Source organism: Canis lupus, chromosome 16 (genome assembly GCF_048164855.1).
Source record: "Canis lupus baileyi chromosome 16, mCanLup2.hap1, whole genome shotgun sequence".
Classification (NCBI taxonomy): domain Eukaryota; kingdom Metazoa; phylum Chordata; class Mammalia; order Carnivora; family Canidae; genus Canis; species Canis lupus.
The window spans coordinates 1,092,392-1,105,698 of record NC_132853.1 but is presented as its reverse complement, the minus strand read 5'-3'; the positions used below and the strand labels follow the sequence as shown (position 1 = coordinate 1,105,698).

General features: G+C 44.7%; 2 protein-coding genes across 2 annotated transcripts; both read right to left on the bottom strand.

Moving 5' to 3' along the window:
- Positions 1-473: 473 nt before the first annotated feature.
- On the bottom strand, positions 474-1,424 carry LOC140607400 (olfactory receptor 1K1). Its single transcript, XM_072782158.1, has one exon. The coding sequence runs from the start codon at positions 1,422-1,424 to the stop codon at positions 474-476; it is 951 nt and encodes a 316-aa protein (XP_072638259.1).
- Positions 1,425-12,147: 10,723 nt separating this feature from the next.
- OR5C1 (olfactory receptor family 5 subfamily C member 1) lies at positions 12,148-13,107 on the bottom strand. Its single transcript, XM_072777722.1, has one exon. The coding sequence runs from the start codon at positions 13,105-13,107 to the stop codon at positions 12,148-12,150; it is 960 nt and encodes a 319-aa protein (XP_072633823.1).
- Between the last annotated feature and the right edge of the window lie 200 nt (positions 13,108-13,307).

Here is a 13,307-nt window from a genome sequence, read left to right as displayed (position 1 = left end):
TGGGTTTGTGAACTTTTATTCGTGTTCCAGACAATTAAGAAGTCAATTATTTAGAAATACATGATGATGTGATGGAAAACAAGGTGCCAATCTCCCCAAAGCAAGACCAGAGGATATGCACCGTCCTTTGTAGCTTTAGGACATCAAAAATGGTAGCATGCCTGGGATTGAATGTTGGCAGAAGAAATGATGTGGCAGAAAGGGCCAAGTTTTGCCACCTAAAAATTATGGAAGCTTGGAAAAGTCTTTTCTCGTCTTTGAATCCAGTTTCCTCATCTATGAAACTGGATTGTAATATCCACTTCCCTGGTTTTTGTGAGAATAACATGAAATCAGGCAAGGTTCTACTTCATAACAGGTGCCTGGAGAGTGATAACTATCATGATGATTTTGGAAAAAGCACAGAGCAGATGATTCACATCCATGAATTGTCCCTGTGGGCGATGTAGTTTGTCCTCGGTGGGGTCCAAGGCTTAGGAGTCACTAGAGGAGATCCTTCTTCCAGTGAAAAGTGATCGGAGCGCCCCCTGCATGTCGCGGTTCCGGAAGCTGTAGATAACAGGGTTTAGCATAGGGGTGACTACAGTGTACATGACAGTGGCCACACGGCCCCGCTCTGCCTCATACCGGGATGTGGGCTGGAAGTAGACCGCAATGACTGTCCCATAGAAGAGGCCCACCACTGCCAGGTGGGAGCCACAAGTGGACACAGCGCGGAGCCTCCCAGAGGCTGAGGGCAGCCGGAGCACTGCAGCTGCGATGGCCCCATAGGAGGCAAGAATTAGCAGGAAGGGAGTGACCACCACTGCGGCGCCCTCAGTGAAGATGAGCAGCTGGATGTGGCGGATGTCAGAGCAAGAAAGCCTAAGAATAGGCTGGTGATCACAGAAGAAGTGCGGCACTTGGTGGGAGGCACAGAAGGACAGGCGGGCCATAAACAGGATATGCAGGAGGGAGTGGAGGTGGGACACCAGCCATGCAGTCCCCACCAGGGCTGTGCACATAGCCCGGGACATTCTTGTGGCATAGTGGAGGGGGTGCCGGATGGCCACATAGCGGTCATAGGCCATGGCGGCCAGGAGACAGCTGTCAGTTACACCCAGGGCAAAGAAGAAGTACATCTGGGTCAGGCAGCCCGCCAGGGAGATGGAGCGGTCGTGGGCCAACAAGTTGGCCAACATTTTGGGCACAGTGACAGAGGTAAAGCAGAGGTCGGCAAAGGACAGATGGGCCAGCAGGAAGTACATGGGTGCATGAAGGGCTGGGCTGGCCTGGATGGCAGCCACAATGAGTCCATTACCCAGGATACCTGCCACATACAGGGCCAAGAATAGCACAAAGAGAGGCTGCTGCTGTCCAGGACTTGTTGTCAATCCCAATAGGATGAACGGGGCTCCCTCTGAGGACTCATTGGCAGCATCCATGGCTGGGCTGGTTCTTTACCTAGAACCACAGGGGTTCCTTTCTACTGCTTGGTCACCTCCCCAGTGTCTAAGGAAAAAGGCGGAAAGCAACTACATTTCTCAAGGCTTCCTGGAAATGGGGAAAATTGTGGGTTTAGAATCAGACAGCCCTGGTATTATACATGTGTGTGACTGTGGGCAGATCATGTTATTGCCCTGAACCTTCTTCTCTTCTGGCCTCAGGTTCCCCATCTGTAAGATAAGGGAGCTGAACTAGGTGACCTTCCAGGCCGCTTCCAACTTTGACACTGTGATTTTAAGCAGCAACAGAACAAAGATATCGTCCAGGATGGAGACAGGAGTGGGAAGAAGGTGTGGAAGAAAACAGAGAGAAGATCACTACAGCAGGGAAGAGCTCTGGTGGCTAAGCATTTATTTCAGCAAAGTAAGAACAGGAGAAAATAGAACAAAGATAAACTCAAAATGGATGAAAGATCTAAATGTGAGACAAGATTCCATCAAAATCCTAGAGAAGAACACAGGCAACACCCTTTTTGAACTCGGCCATAGTAACTTCTTGCAAGATACATCCACGAAGGCAAAAGAAACAAAAGCAAAAATGAACTATTGGGACTTCATCAAGATAAGAAGCTTTTGCACAGCAAAGGATACAGTCAACAAAACTCAAAGACAACCTACAGAATGGGAGAAGATATTTGCAAATGACATATCAGATAAAGGGCTAGTTTCCAAGATCTATAAAGAACTTATTAAACTCAACACCAAAGAAACAAACAATCCAATCATGAAATGGGCAAAAGACATGAACAGAAATCTCACAGAGGAAGACATAGACATGGCCAACATGCATATGAGAAAATGCTCTGCATCACTTGCCATCAGGGAAATACAAATCAAAACCACAATGAGATACCACCTCACACCAGTGAGAATGGGGAAAATTAACAAGGCAGGAAACAACAAATGTTGGAGAGGATGCGGAGAAAAGGGAACCCTCTTACACTGTTGGTGGGAATGTGAACTGGTGCAGCCACTCTGGAAAACTGTGTGGAGGTTCCTCAAAGAGTTAAAAATAGACCTGCCCTACGACCCAGCAATTGCACTGCTGGGGATTTACCCCAAAGATACAGATGCAATGAAACGCCGGGACACCTGCACCCCGATGTTTCTAGCAGCAATGGCCACGATAGCCAAACTGTGGAAGGAGCCTCGGTGTCCAACGAAAGATGAATGGATAAAGAAGATGTGGTTTATGTATACAATGGAATATTACTCAGCTATTAGAAATGACAAATACCCACCATTTGCTTCAACGTGGATGGAACTGGAGGGTATTATGCTGAGTGAAGTAAGTCAGTCGGAGAAGGACAAACATTATATGTTCTCATTCATTTGGGGAATATAAATAATAGTGAAAGGGAAAATAAGGGAAGGGAGAAGAAATGTGTGGGAAATATCAGAAAGGGAGACAGAACGTAAAGACTGCTAACTCTGGGAAACGAACTAGGGGTGATGGAAGGGGAGGAGGGCGGGGGGTGGGAGTGAATGGGTGACGGGCACTGGGTGTTATTCTGTATGTTAGTAAATTGAACACCAATAAAAAATAAATTAAAAAAAATAAAAAAATAAAAAAAAAAAGATGTTCAGTGGAACAGTCCACAAAAACAAGGACTGAATAGATATCATGATGACACTAAACTCATACCTTTCGATAGTAACTCTGAACATGAACGGGCTTAATGACCCCATCAAAAGGCGCATGGTTTCAGACTGGATAAAAAAGCAGGACCCAACTATTTGCTGTCTACAAGAGACTCATCTTAGACAGAAGGACACCTACAGCCTGAAAATAAAAGGTTGGAGAACCATTTGCCATTCGAATGGTCCTCAAAGGAAAGCAGGGGTAGCCATCCTTTATCAGATAAACTAAAATTTACCCCGAAGACTGTAGTAAGAGATGAAGAGGGACACTATCTCATACTTAAAGGATCTATCCAACAAGAGGACTTAGCAATCCTCAATATATATGCCCCAAATGTGGGAGCTGCCAAATATTTAAACCAATTAATAACCAAAGTGAAGAAATACTTAGATAATAATACACTTATACTTGGTGACTTCAATCTAGCTCTTTCTATACTCGATAGGTCTTCTAAGCACAACACCTCCAAAGAAACGAGAGCTTTAAATGATACACTGGACCAGATGGATTTCACAGATATCTACAGAACTTTACATCCAAATGCAACTCAATACACATTATTCTCAAGTGCACATGGAACTTTCTCCAGAATAGACCACATACTGGGTCACAAATTGGGTCTGAACCAATATCAAAAGATTGGGATCATCCCCTGCATATTCTCAGACCATAATGCCTTGAAATTAGAACTAAATCACAACAAGAAGTTTGGAAGGACCTCAAACACGTGGAGGTTAAGGACCATTCTGCTAAAAGATGAAAGGGTCAACAGGAAATTAAGGAAGAATTAAAAAGATTCATGGAAACTAATGAGAATGTAGACACAACCGTTCAAAATCTTTGGGATGCAGCAAAAGCAGTCCTAAGGGGGAAATACAAGCATCCATTCAAAAACTGGAAAGAACTCAAATACAAAAGCTAATCTTACACATAAAGGAGCTAGAGAAAAAACAGCAGATGGACCCTACACCCAGCAGAAGACGAGAGTTAATTAAATTTGAGCAGAACTCAACAAAATCGAGACCAGAAGAACTGTGGAACAGATCAACAGAACCAGGAGTTGGTTCTTTGAAGGAATTAATAAGATAGATAAACCATTAGCCAGCCTTATTAAAAAGAAGAGAGAGGAGACTCAAATTAATAAAATCATGAATGAGAAAGGAGAGATCACTACCAACACCAAGGAAATACAAACGATTTTAAAAACATATTATGAACAGCTATACGCCAATAAGTTAGGCAATCTAGAAGAAATGGACGCATTCCTGGAAAGCCACAAACTACCAAAACTGGAACAGGAAGAAATAGAAAACCTGAACAGGCCAATAACCAGGGAGGAAATTGAAGCAGTCATCTAAAACCTCCCAAGACACAAGAGTCCAGGGCCAGATGGCTTCCCAAGGGAATTCTATAAAACGTTTAAAGAAGAGGGAACCCTGGGTGGCGCAGCAGGTTTAGCGCCTGCGTTTGGCCCAGGGCGTGATTCTGGAGATCCAGGATCGAATCCCACATCGGGCTCCCGGTGCATGGAGCCTGCTTCTCCCTCTGCCTATGTCTCTGCCTCTCTCTCTCTCTCTCTCTCTCTCTCTGTGACTATCATAAATAATAAATAAATAAATAAATAAATAAATAAATAAATAAATAAATAAAACGTTTAAAGAAGAAACCATACCTATTCTCCTAAAGCTTTTTGGAAAGATAGAAAGAGATGGAGTACTTCCAAATTCGTTCTATGAGGCCAACATCACCTTAATTACAAAACCAAACAAAGACCCCACCAAAAAGGGGAATTACAGACCAATATCCCTGATGAACATGGATGCAAAAATTCTCAACAAGATACTAGCCAATAGGATCCAACAACACATTAAGAAAATTATTCACCATGACCAAGTAGGATTTATCCCCGGGACACAAGGCAGGTTCAACACTTGTAAAACAATCAATGTGATCCATCATATCAGCAAGAGAAAAACCAAGAACCATAGGATCCTCTCATTAGATGCAGAGAAAGCATTTGAGAAAATACAGCATCCATTGGTGATCAAAACTCTTTAGAGTGTAGGGATAGAGGGAACATTCCTCAACATCTTAAAAGCCATCTACGAAAAGCCCACAGCAAATATCATTCTCAATGGGGAAGCACTGGGAGCCTTTCCCCTAACATCAGGAACAAGACAGGGATGTCCACTCTCACCACTGCTATTCAACATAGTACTGGAAGTCCTAGCCTCAGCAATCAGACAACAAAAATACATTAAAGGCATTCAAATTGGCAAAGAAGAAGTCAAACTCTCCCTCTTCGCCAATGACATGATACTCTACATAGAAAACCCAAAAGTCTCCACCCCAAGATTGCTAGAACTCATATAGCAATTTGGTAGCATTGCAGGATACAAAATCAATGCCTAGAAATCAGTGGCATTTCTATACACTAACAATGAGACTGAAGAAAGAGAGAAATTAAGGAGTCAATCCCATTTACAATTGCACCCAAAACCATAAGATACCTAGGAATAAACCTAACCAAAGAGGTAAAGGATCTATACCCTAAAAACTATAGAACACTTCTGAAAGAAATTGAGGAAGACACAAAGAGATGGAAAAATATTCCATGCTCATGGATTGGCAGAATTAATATTGTGAAAATGTCAATGTTACCCAGGGCAATTTACACGTTTAATGCAATCCCTATCAAAATACCATGGATTTTCTTCATAGAGTTAGAACAAATTATTTTAAAATTTGTGTGGAATCAGAAAAGACCCCGAATAGCCAGGAGAATTTTAAAAAAGAAAACCATATCTGGGGGCATCACAATGCCAGATTTCAGGTTGTACTACAAAGCTGTGGTCACCAAGACAGTGTGCTACTGGCACAAAAACAGACACATAGATCAATGGAACAGAATAGAGAACCCAGAAGTGGACCCTGAACTTTATGGTCAACTAATATTCGATAAAGGAGGAAAGACTATCCATTGGAAGAAAGACAGTCTCTTCAATAAATGGTGCTGGGAAAATTGGACATCCACATGCAGAAGAATGAAACTAGACCTCTCTCTTGCACCATACACAAAGATAAACTCAAAATGGATGAAAGATCTAAATGTGAGACAAGATTCCATCAAAATCCTAGAGGAGAACACAGGCAACACCCTTTTTGAACTCGGCCACGGTAACTTCTTGCAAGATACATCCACGAAGGCACGAAGGCAAAAGAAACAAAAGCAAAAATGAACTATTGGGACTTCATCAAGATAAGAAGCTTCTGCACAGCAAAGGATACAGTCAACAAAACTCAAAGAAAACCTACAGAATGGGAGTAGGTATTTGCAACTGACGTATCAGATAAAGGGCTAGTTTCCAAGATCTATAAAGAACTTATTAAACTCAACACCAAAGAAACAAACAATCCAATTATGAAATGGGCAAAAGACATGCACAGAAATCTCACAGAGGAAGACATAGACATGGCCAACATGCACATGAGAAAATGCTCCGCATCACTGGCCATCAGGGAAATAGAAATCAAAACACAATGAGATCCCACCTCACACCAGTGAGAATGGGGAAAATTAACAAGGCAGGAAACCACAAATGTTGGAGAGGATGTAGAGAAAAGGGAACCCTTTTGCACTGTTGGTGGGAATGTGAACTGGTGCAGCCACTCTGGAAAACTGTGTGGAGGTTCCCTAAAGAGTTAAAAATAGACCTGCCCTACGACCCAGCAATTGCACTGCTGGGGATTTACCCCAAAGATACAGATGCAATGAAACGCCGGGACACCTGCACCCCGATGTTTCTAGCAGGAATGTCCCCAATAGCCAAACTGTGGAAGGAGCCTCGGTGTCCATCGAAAGATGAGTGGATAAAGAAGATGTGGTCTACGTATACAATGGAATATTACTCAGCCATTAGAAACGACAAATACCCACCATTTGCTTCAACGTGGATGGAACTGGAGGGTATTATGCTGAGTGAAATAAGTCAATCGGAGAAGGACAAACAGTGTATGTTCTCATTCATTTGGGGAATATAAACAATAGTGAAAGGGAAAATAAGGGAAGGGAGAAGAAATGTGTGGGAAATATCAGGAAGGGAGACAGAACATAAAGACTGCTAACTCTGGGAAACGAACTAGGGGTGATGGAAGGGGAGGAGGGGGTGGTGGGGGTGAATGGGTGACGGGCACTGATGGGGGCACTTGACGGGATGAGCACTGGGTGTTATTCTGTATGTTGGTAAATTGAACACCAATAAGAAATTAATTTATTAAAAAAAAAATAAAATAAAACCTGGACCTGGATAGCCCGGGTGGCTCAGCGGTTTAGCGCCGTCTTCAGTCCAGGGCCTGATCCTGGGGACCGGGAATCGAGTCCCATGTCAGCCTCCTTGCATGGAGCCTGCCTCTCCCTCTGCCTGTGTCTGTGCCTCTCTCTCTCTCTGTCTCGCGCGCGTGCGCGTGTGCACAGTCTCATAAATAAAAAATCTTAAAAAAAAAGAAATGTGGACACAGCACATCTATCACATGTAAGTGGACAAATGAAACCACAAGACTCATGGACTCAGATCATCATACACATAAACAAACGGTCAAATACAATCATGAAATAGCACTGAGGCCAGAAAGTGATGGTCATTCACACACGAGACACTCAAAGCACCTTGTAGAGCTACTGGGACCCGCCATGCACATTTGTGCTTTCTCCGACCACGTACTCTGTGGAATCACCCTAACAATGGGTGTTTGTGCACATGTTAGTCACACCTGACCCCTTCACTGATCACATTCTCATCACGCACAGCCTCGCACTTTCATGTACATGGTGCCGCTCATGTAGGCTCATGATGGGTCACCACATAGGCTCACAATGGCTCACCACATCGGCTTATGATGGGTCACTGCAGAGATGTATCACCCTGGAGTGTCGTGTCCAGATGCATGCTGCCCCACCCCCCAATGACACCATTGCACAGTGACGATAAAGCATGACCATAGCCTCACAGCGACAGCAGGCACTCTCACACTTATACATGTGTCTCATGCTCACAGTCATACGTGGGAAGAATCTGCACACTCTCCAGCCTGGCCCTTTGGCTCAAGTGTACCCTCTGGCCTCTGCACCACAGGAGGGAACAGCAGCAGGGACCAGGTGTGTTTTGTCACTGGAGCATCTGAGGACGGAGTTATTGGCCACAACCTATGGGGTTTGGGGAACACGTTAGCTCCCCTCCAGAGGCCACACTGCCCCTTCCCCTGGGCCTTATCCCTGGGGCAGGAGGCAGCTCAACTCTGGGGCTCATTATTCCTCTTCTCTAGGGCCCAATTTGATGGGAGAAGGGGTGGTGGGTGCCGCCTCCAGCTTGAGGGCCATTCAGGAGCTCATGCATAGCGAAGGAGCTGCCTCTCAGCCCCTGTCATGTGAAGGCCAGAATGAAGGGTCTGGTTAACTCCTCCGTAACCCCAAGCAGAGTGACCGGGGTTGGGGGTAGGGGAGCTCAGGGTTTACAGCAGGAGCTTCTGAGGCCAACCCTCCTGTCCCCTCAGCTGTTGTTGGTGGCTTATCATAGGAAGTGGAGGAGTGTGGGTGAGAGTGTGCCCCTAATCATTGGCAATCTGTATGGCTGTGTGGCTGCGTGTATGAGTGTGTAGGATTGGATGCCTGGATGTGGAGAGCGTATTTGTGTCTCTGTGCAGCCAAATGTGTCATGAGCTTGAGTGCCTGTCTGAGTGCATAGCTGCATCTGTATCTGTGGAAAGAGGGATTGTGCCTATGAGAGTGTTTCTTCGTGCATGGATGTTTTCAGTTGGGGATTGGGTCTGTAAAGCCCACCTCACTTTGTGTAGTAAGTGCCCTAAATCAGACCCCCAATTTCCCCCACCTCAAGCCTGCTCCTGTCCTGATTGATTATCTTGGTAAATGGTATTGAAGGAAATTTATTTTTTTATTTTTAAAAAAAGATTATTTATTTATTTATTTATTTATTTATTTATTTATTTATTTGAGAGACAGAGAGAGGCAGAGATGTAGGCAGAGGGAGAAGCAGGCTCCATGCAGGGAGCCCGATGTGGGACTCGATCCCAGAACGGTGGGATCACACCCTGAGCCAAAGGCAGATGCTCAACCTCTGAACCACCCAGGTGTCCCATGAAGGAGGTTTAAAAGGGAAATACTGGATCAGAATTGGGGAGCTTACTGGACATTTCACTTTGGGGTCGAGGATCTGTTTCTCTTCCCTTTTCCTCCAGACTGGGCTGTTACTGCCTTCTGATCCTTCCTCTTCTCTTTTGTTTGTTTATCAACCAGACAGACCCAGCATAGTAGCCTGCAACCTCACGTTAATATGTAGGATTTATGTAGTTATCCCATGTGGCTGCTCCACTGATGCTATCCATGGATGTCTTGTAGGGCTAAGACTGAAGAAGGGGCCAGATGCCTCCAGAAACTTCCCTGATCGTGGTGGGAGCCTGTACATGTCATGAGAGCCCAAGAACCTACATAGAGGAGAAAAGACCACGGGGGTGGGGGGTGTTTTCAAATATAAACATTATTGAACTGAGGGCAAAGTTCATATTCTCGATCTGGAGGTTGCCAACTTTTCTGATAATGCCTCCAACCATTGTTATGGCATGTGAATTGTTACAGTGATAGGAAGTGAGAAGTGGGAAAGGATTATAAAACTCTGTGATGGGAGAAGGAGTTTTAATTTAGAGTTTGAGCCCCATACCTCTTCGCCTCTGGTCTCGTCACAGTCAAATCAAGGGAACTGGAGGGGGGATAAGCCAGGAGCTCCAGTTATAGCTCCTGCTATAACTCTTGGGGTCCATTCCTCTCCTGCTCCTCTGCATGGAAGGGCTTCTCAGGCAGAATGCAGTGCCTTAACCCTGCCCAGGTGTGACAGAGTCAAGGAGACAAAGAAAATCTATCAATATTGTGAGCTCTGGGTAGATGAAAATTCCAAAAGTATTGGGTCAGAAGCGTTCAGAGTTGCCCCAGGCTGAGAACACTCTGGTTACCCAAGAGGTCAGGGTTATGGTATTCCCTCATCTAATCCCAATTCTCCCTCTAGATGTTGTAATCTAAACACAAAGCAGTCTACCATACTGGACCATATGCTAATATGAGTATGCTCATAACTCTGAATGAAATTTAAATGCATCAATAACCATCTGGTACCCCTAAGCTTTAGGATACATGAATCTTTTTTTTTTTTTTGAATTTAAGATTTTGAATTTTTATTTTTCTTATTTTTCTTTTTTTTTACATATTTTTTATAAATTTATTTTTTATTGGTGTTCAATTTGCCAACATAGAGAATAACACCCAGTGCTCATCCCGTCAAGTGCCCACCTCAGTGCCCATCACCCAGTCACCCCCACTCCCCACCCACCTCCCCTTCCACCACCCCTAGTTTGTTTCCCAGAGTTAGGAATCTCTCATGTTCTGTCTCCCTTTCTGATATTTCCTTTTTTTTTAAATAAATTAATTTTTTTGGTGTTCAATTTACCAACATACAGAATAACACCCAGTGCTCATCCCTTCAAGTGTCCCCCTCAGTGCCCGTCACCCACTCACCCCCACCCCCCGCCCTCCTCCCCTTCCACCACCCCCTCGTTTCCCAGTTAGGAGTCTTTATGTTCTGTCTCCCTTTCTGATATTTCCCACTCATTTTTTCTCCTTTCCCCTTTATTCCCTTTCACTATTTTTTATATTCCCCAAGTGAATGAGACCATGTAATGTTTGTCCTTCTCCGACTGACTCACTTCACTCAGCATAATACCCTCCAGTTCCATCCACATCGAAGCAAATGGTGGGTATTTGTCATTTCTAATGAGGATACATGAATCATTATCTATAACCCAAAACAAATCTTAAATTAAGACCCAAGACATGTCAATTTGATAGTTAAAACACTTTCTTATGTCCCACTCTCACCTGGTTCTGAACCTAGATTAACTGCAATAATAACTTCCGACTGTGACCTAAACTTATCACAAACCTTATCCAACACATCAATTTAACTTATCTAACAGATTTCTGCTATGGACTACACTCTAACCCAAATGTAATCTAGCAATAAAAGTGAAACCTGAACTCCAGTCTTAAATTAGTCCTGTACCCTAAACCCTAAAAGTCCTGTACCCTCAATTATCTCTAATAAGAGCTCAAGTTTATCCAAACTCTGACCCTTAAATTTGTCCCAAACCTACTATTAATTAAAATCAACTCACATCCTATAATGTATGTAACTTCAATTCAATCCTAAATTTATCTGATTGCTTTTAATTCCAACCTAACCCTGGTTCTATCCTTACCCTAACTGTAGTCTTAAGCATAACCAGAACCTTAATCCAAACTCTATTCTAACCACTCCCATAATTCTGACCCTTTCCTAACGTCATCATATGCCTGAACTAATGTAGCTGGGGCCAGATTCTAACCTAACTGTTGGAATTTTAGGAATGAATTTTGTATCTTCCCATGTTATTCAGCCATTTCCCTGAGAGATGGAATATACTGGCTAATAGGAAAGGGTATTTGCTTTATCAGATTCAGTCCCATTCTGTGGCATAAGTACATTCTGAAGATGCTCTCTTGGGGTCAAAGAGCAGGAGCCAACTCACTGATTGTAAAGAACCTTACAAGGGCAAGAATCCAGGAACACTGGGAGCCAACATGTTTCTTACCTGGTATTTCTGGGAATCAGTCTTCTAGAACTATAAGTGATATATACATTGCACCTGGTAACATCTAGGGACTCAAGTTTTGAACACCGAGGAACCTAAGGCAGGTCAACAGCCACATTAACCTGATCTTGGTTCTGGCTCTAGGTCTAGAGTAACCCCCTATAGAGATTCTTGCCTCTCTCCTGTAAGCTTCTCCCCCTTTACAGTCTCTTCAACAATGACAAGAGACACCCAAGCCAGAGGTTCATCTATCTTTTACCCACAGTGACAGGGGCCAGAAAACGACCTCTTATCTTGTCATAATTCCAACCAAGCTCCTTGGACCTCTTATTAGTGCTCTGGACCAGGGCAGCAGAATCGGCTCCAAGTCTTTCTGACTGCCTCCTTGACCTCCTTGTTGCGGAGGCTGTAGATGAGCGGGTTGAGAGCTGGGATGACAAGAGTGTAGAACACAGATGCCATCTTGTCGGTATCCAGGGCATAGCTGGAGCTGGGACGCAGGTACATGAAAGTAAGTGTCCCGTACAGCATGGCCACAGCTGTGAGGTGAGAGCCACAGGTAGAGGCTGCTCGCTGACGGCCTTCTGCCGAATGCATGCGAATCACAGCCCCAGCAATGAAACCATATGACACGGCAATGACCAACACAGTGGCTGTCTGGATGAAGCCACAGACAGTGAAGAGGAGGAGCTCATTGAGACTGGTGTCATTGCAAGAGATGGCCAGCAGTGGAGGGATATCACAGAAGAAGCTGTTGACCTCCCGAGACTGGCAGAAGTTCAGGCGGAAGGTGAGGGTTGTGTGGACAAAGGCACTCACTGCCCCACTCAGACCTGATGCTCCCAGCAAGGCCAGGCATACACACCGAGACATGGCTGTTGTGTAGAGGAGAGGGTTTCTGATGGCCACATAGCGGTCATAGGCCATGGCTGCCAACAGGCAACACTCAGCATCAGCCAGCCCTGCAAACACAAACATCTGGAGGGCACAGGCTATGTAAGGAATAGTGGCGTGGGGCAGCAGCAAGTCCACTAGCATCTTGGGGCCGATGGCTGAGGAATAGCAGGCATCCAGCAGGGAGAGGTTGGCCAGGAAAAAGTACATAGGTGTTTGGAGCCGGGCATCCATACGGATCAGCAGCACCATGCCCACATTTCCCAGCAGGCTGACCAGGTAGACTGGCAGGAAAATCAGGAAGAGGGTCACTCGTAGGTCCCAGCGATCCGTGATGCCCAGGAGGATGAATTCAGTAGGAGTAACCCTGGTCCAGGTGAAGTTCTCTGTAGTCATCCTGCTGGACAGAGACTAAGGAGAGGCACTGAAAGCCAGGTATAAGAAATAGGTTATGCTCATCATGGAGGAGAAAGCACTGGGAGGCAGGAAGACTTGGGCTTCCATCTTACTTGTGTAACAAGATTGCTCTATGTCCCTGGACAAGCCACATAACCTCTCCAAACCTTCCTTTCTATCTCTAAGGAGTTGCTGCAACT

Coding starts and splice junctions, on each gene's coding strand:
- OR5C1 (XM_072777722.1), bottom strand. CDS start 13,107: ATGACTACAGAGAACTTCACCTGGACCAGGGTTACTCCTACTGAATTC.
- LOC140607400 (XM_072782158.1), bottom strand. CDS start 1,424: ATGGATGCTGCCAATGAGTCCTCAGAGGGAGCCCCGTTCATCCTATTG.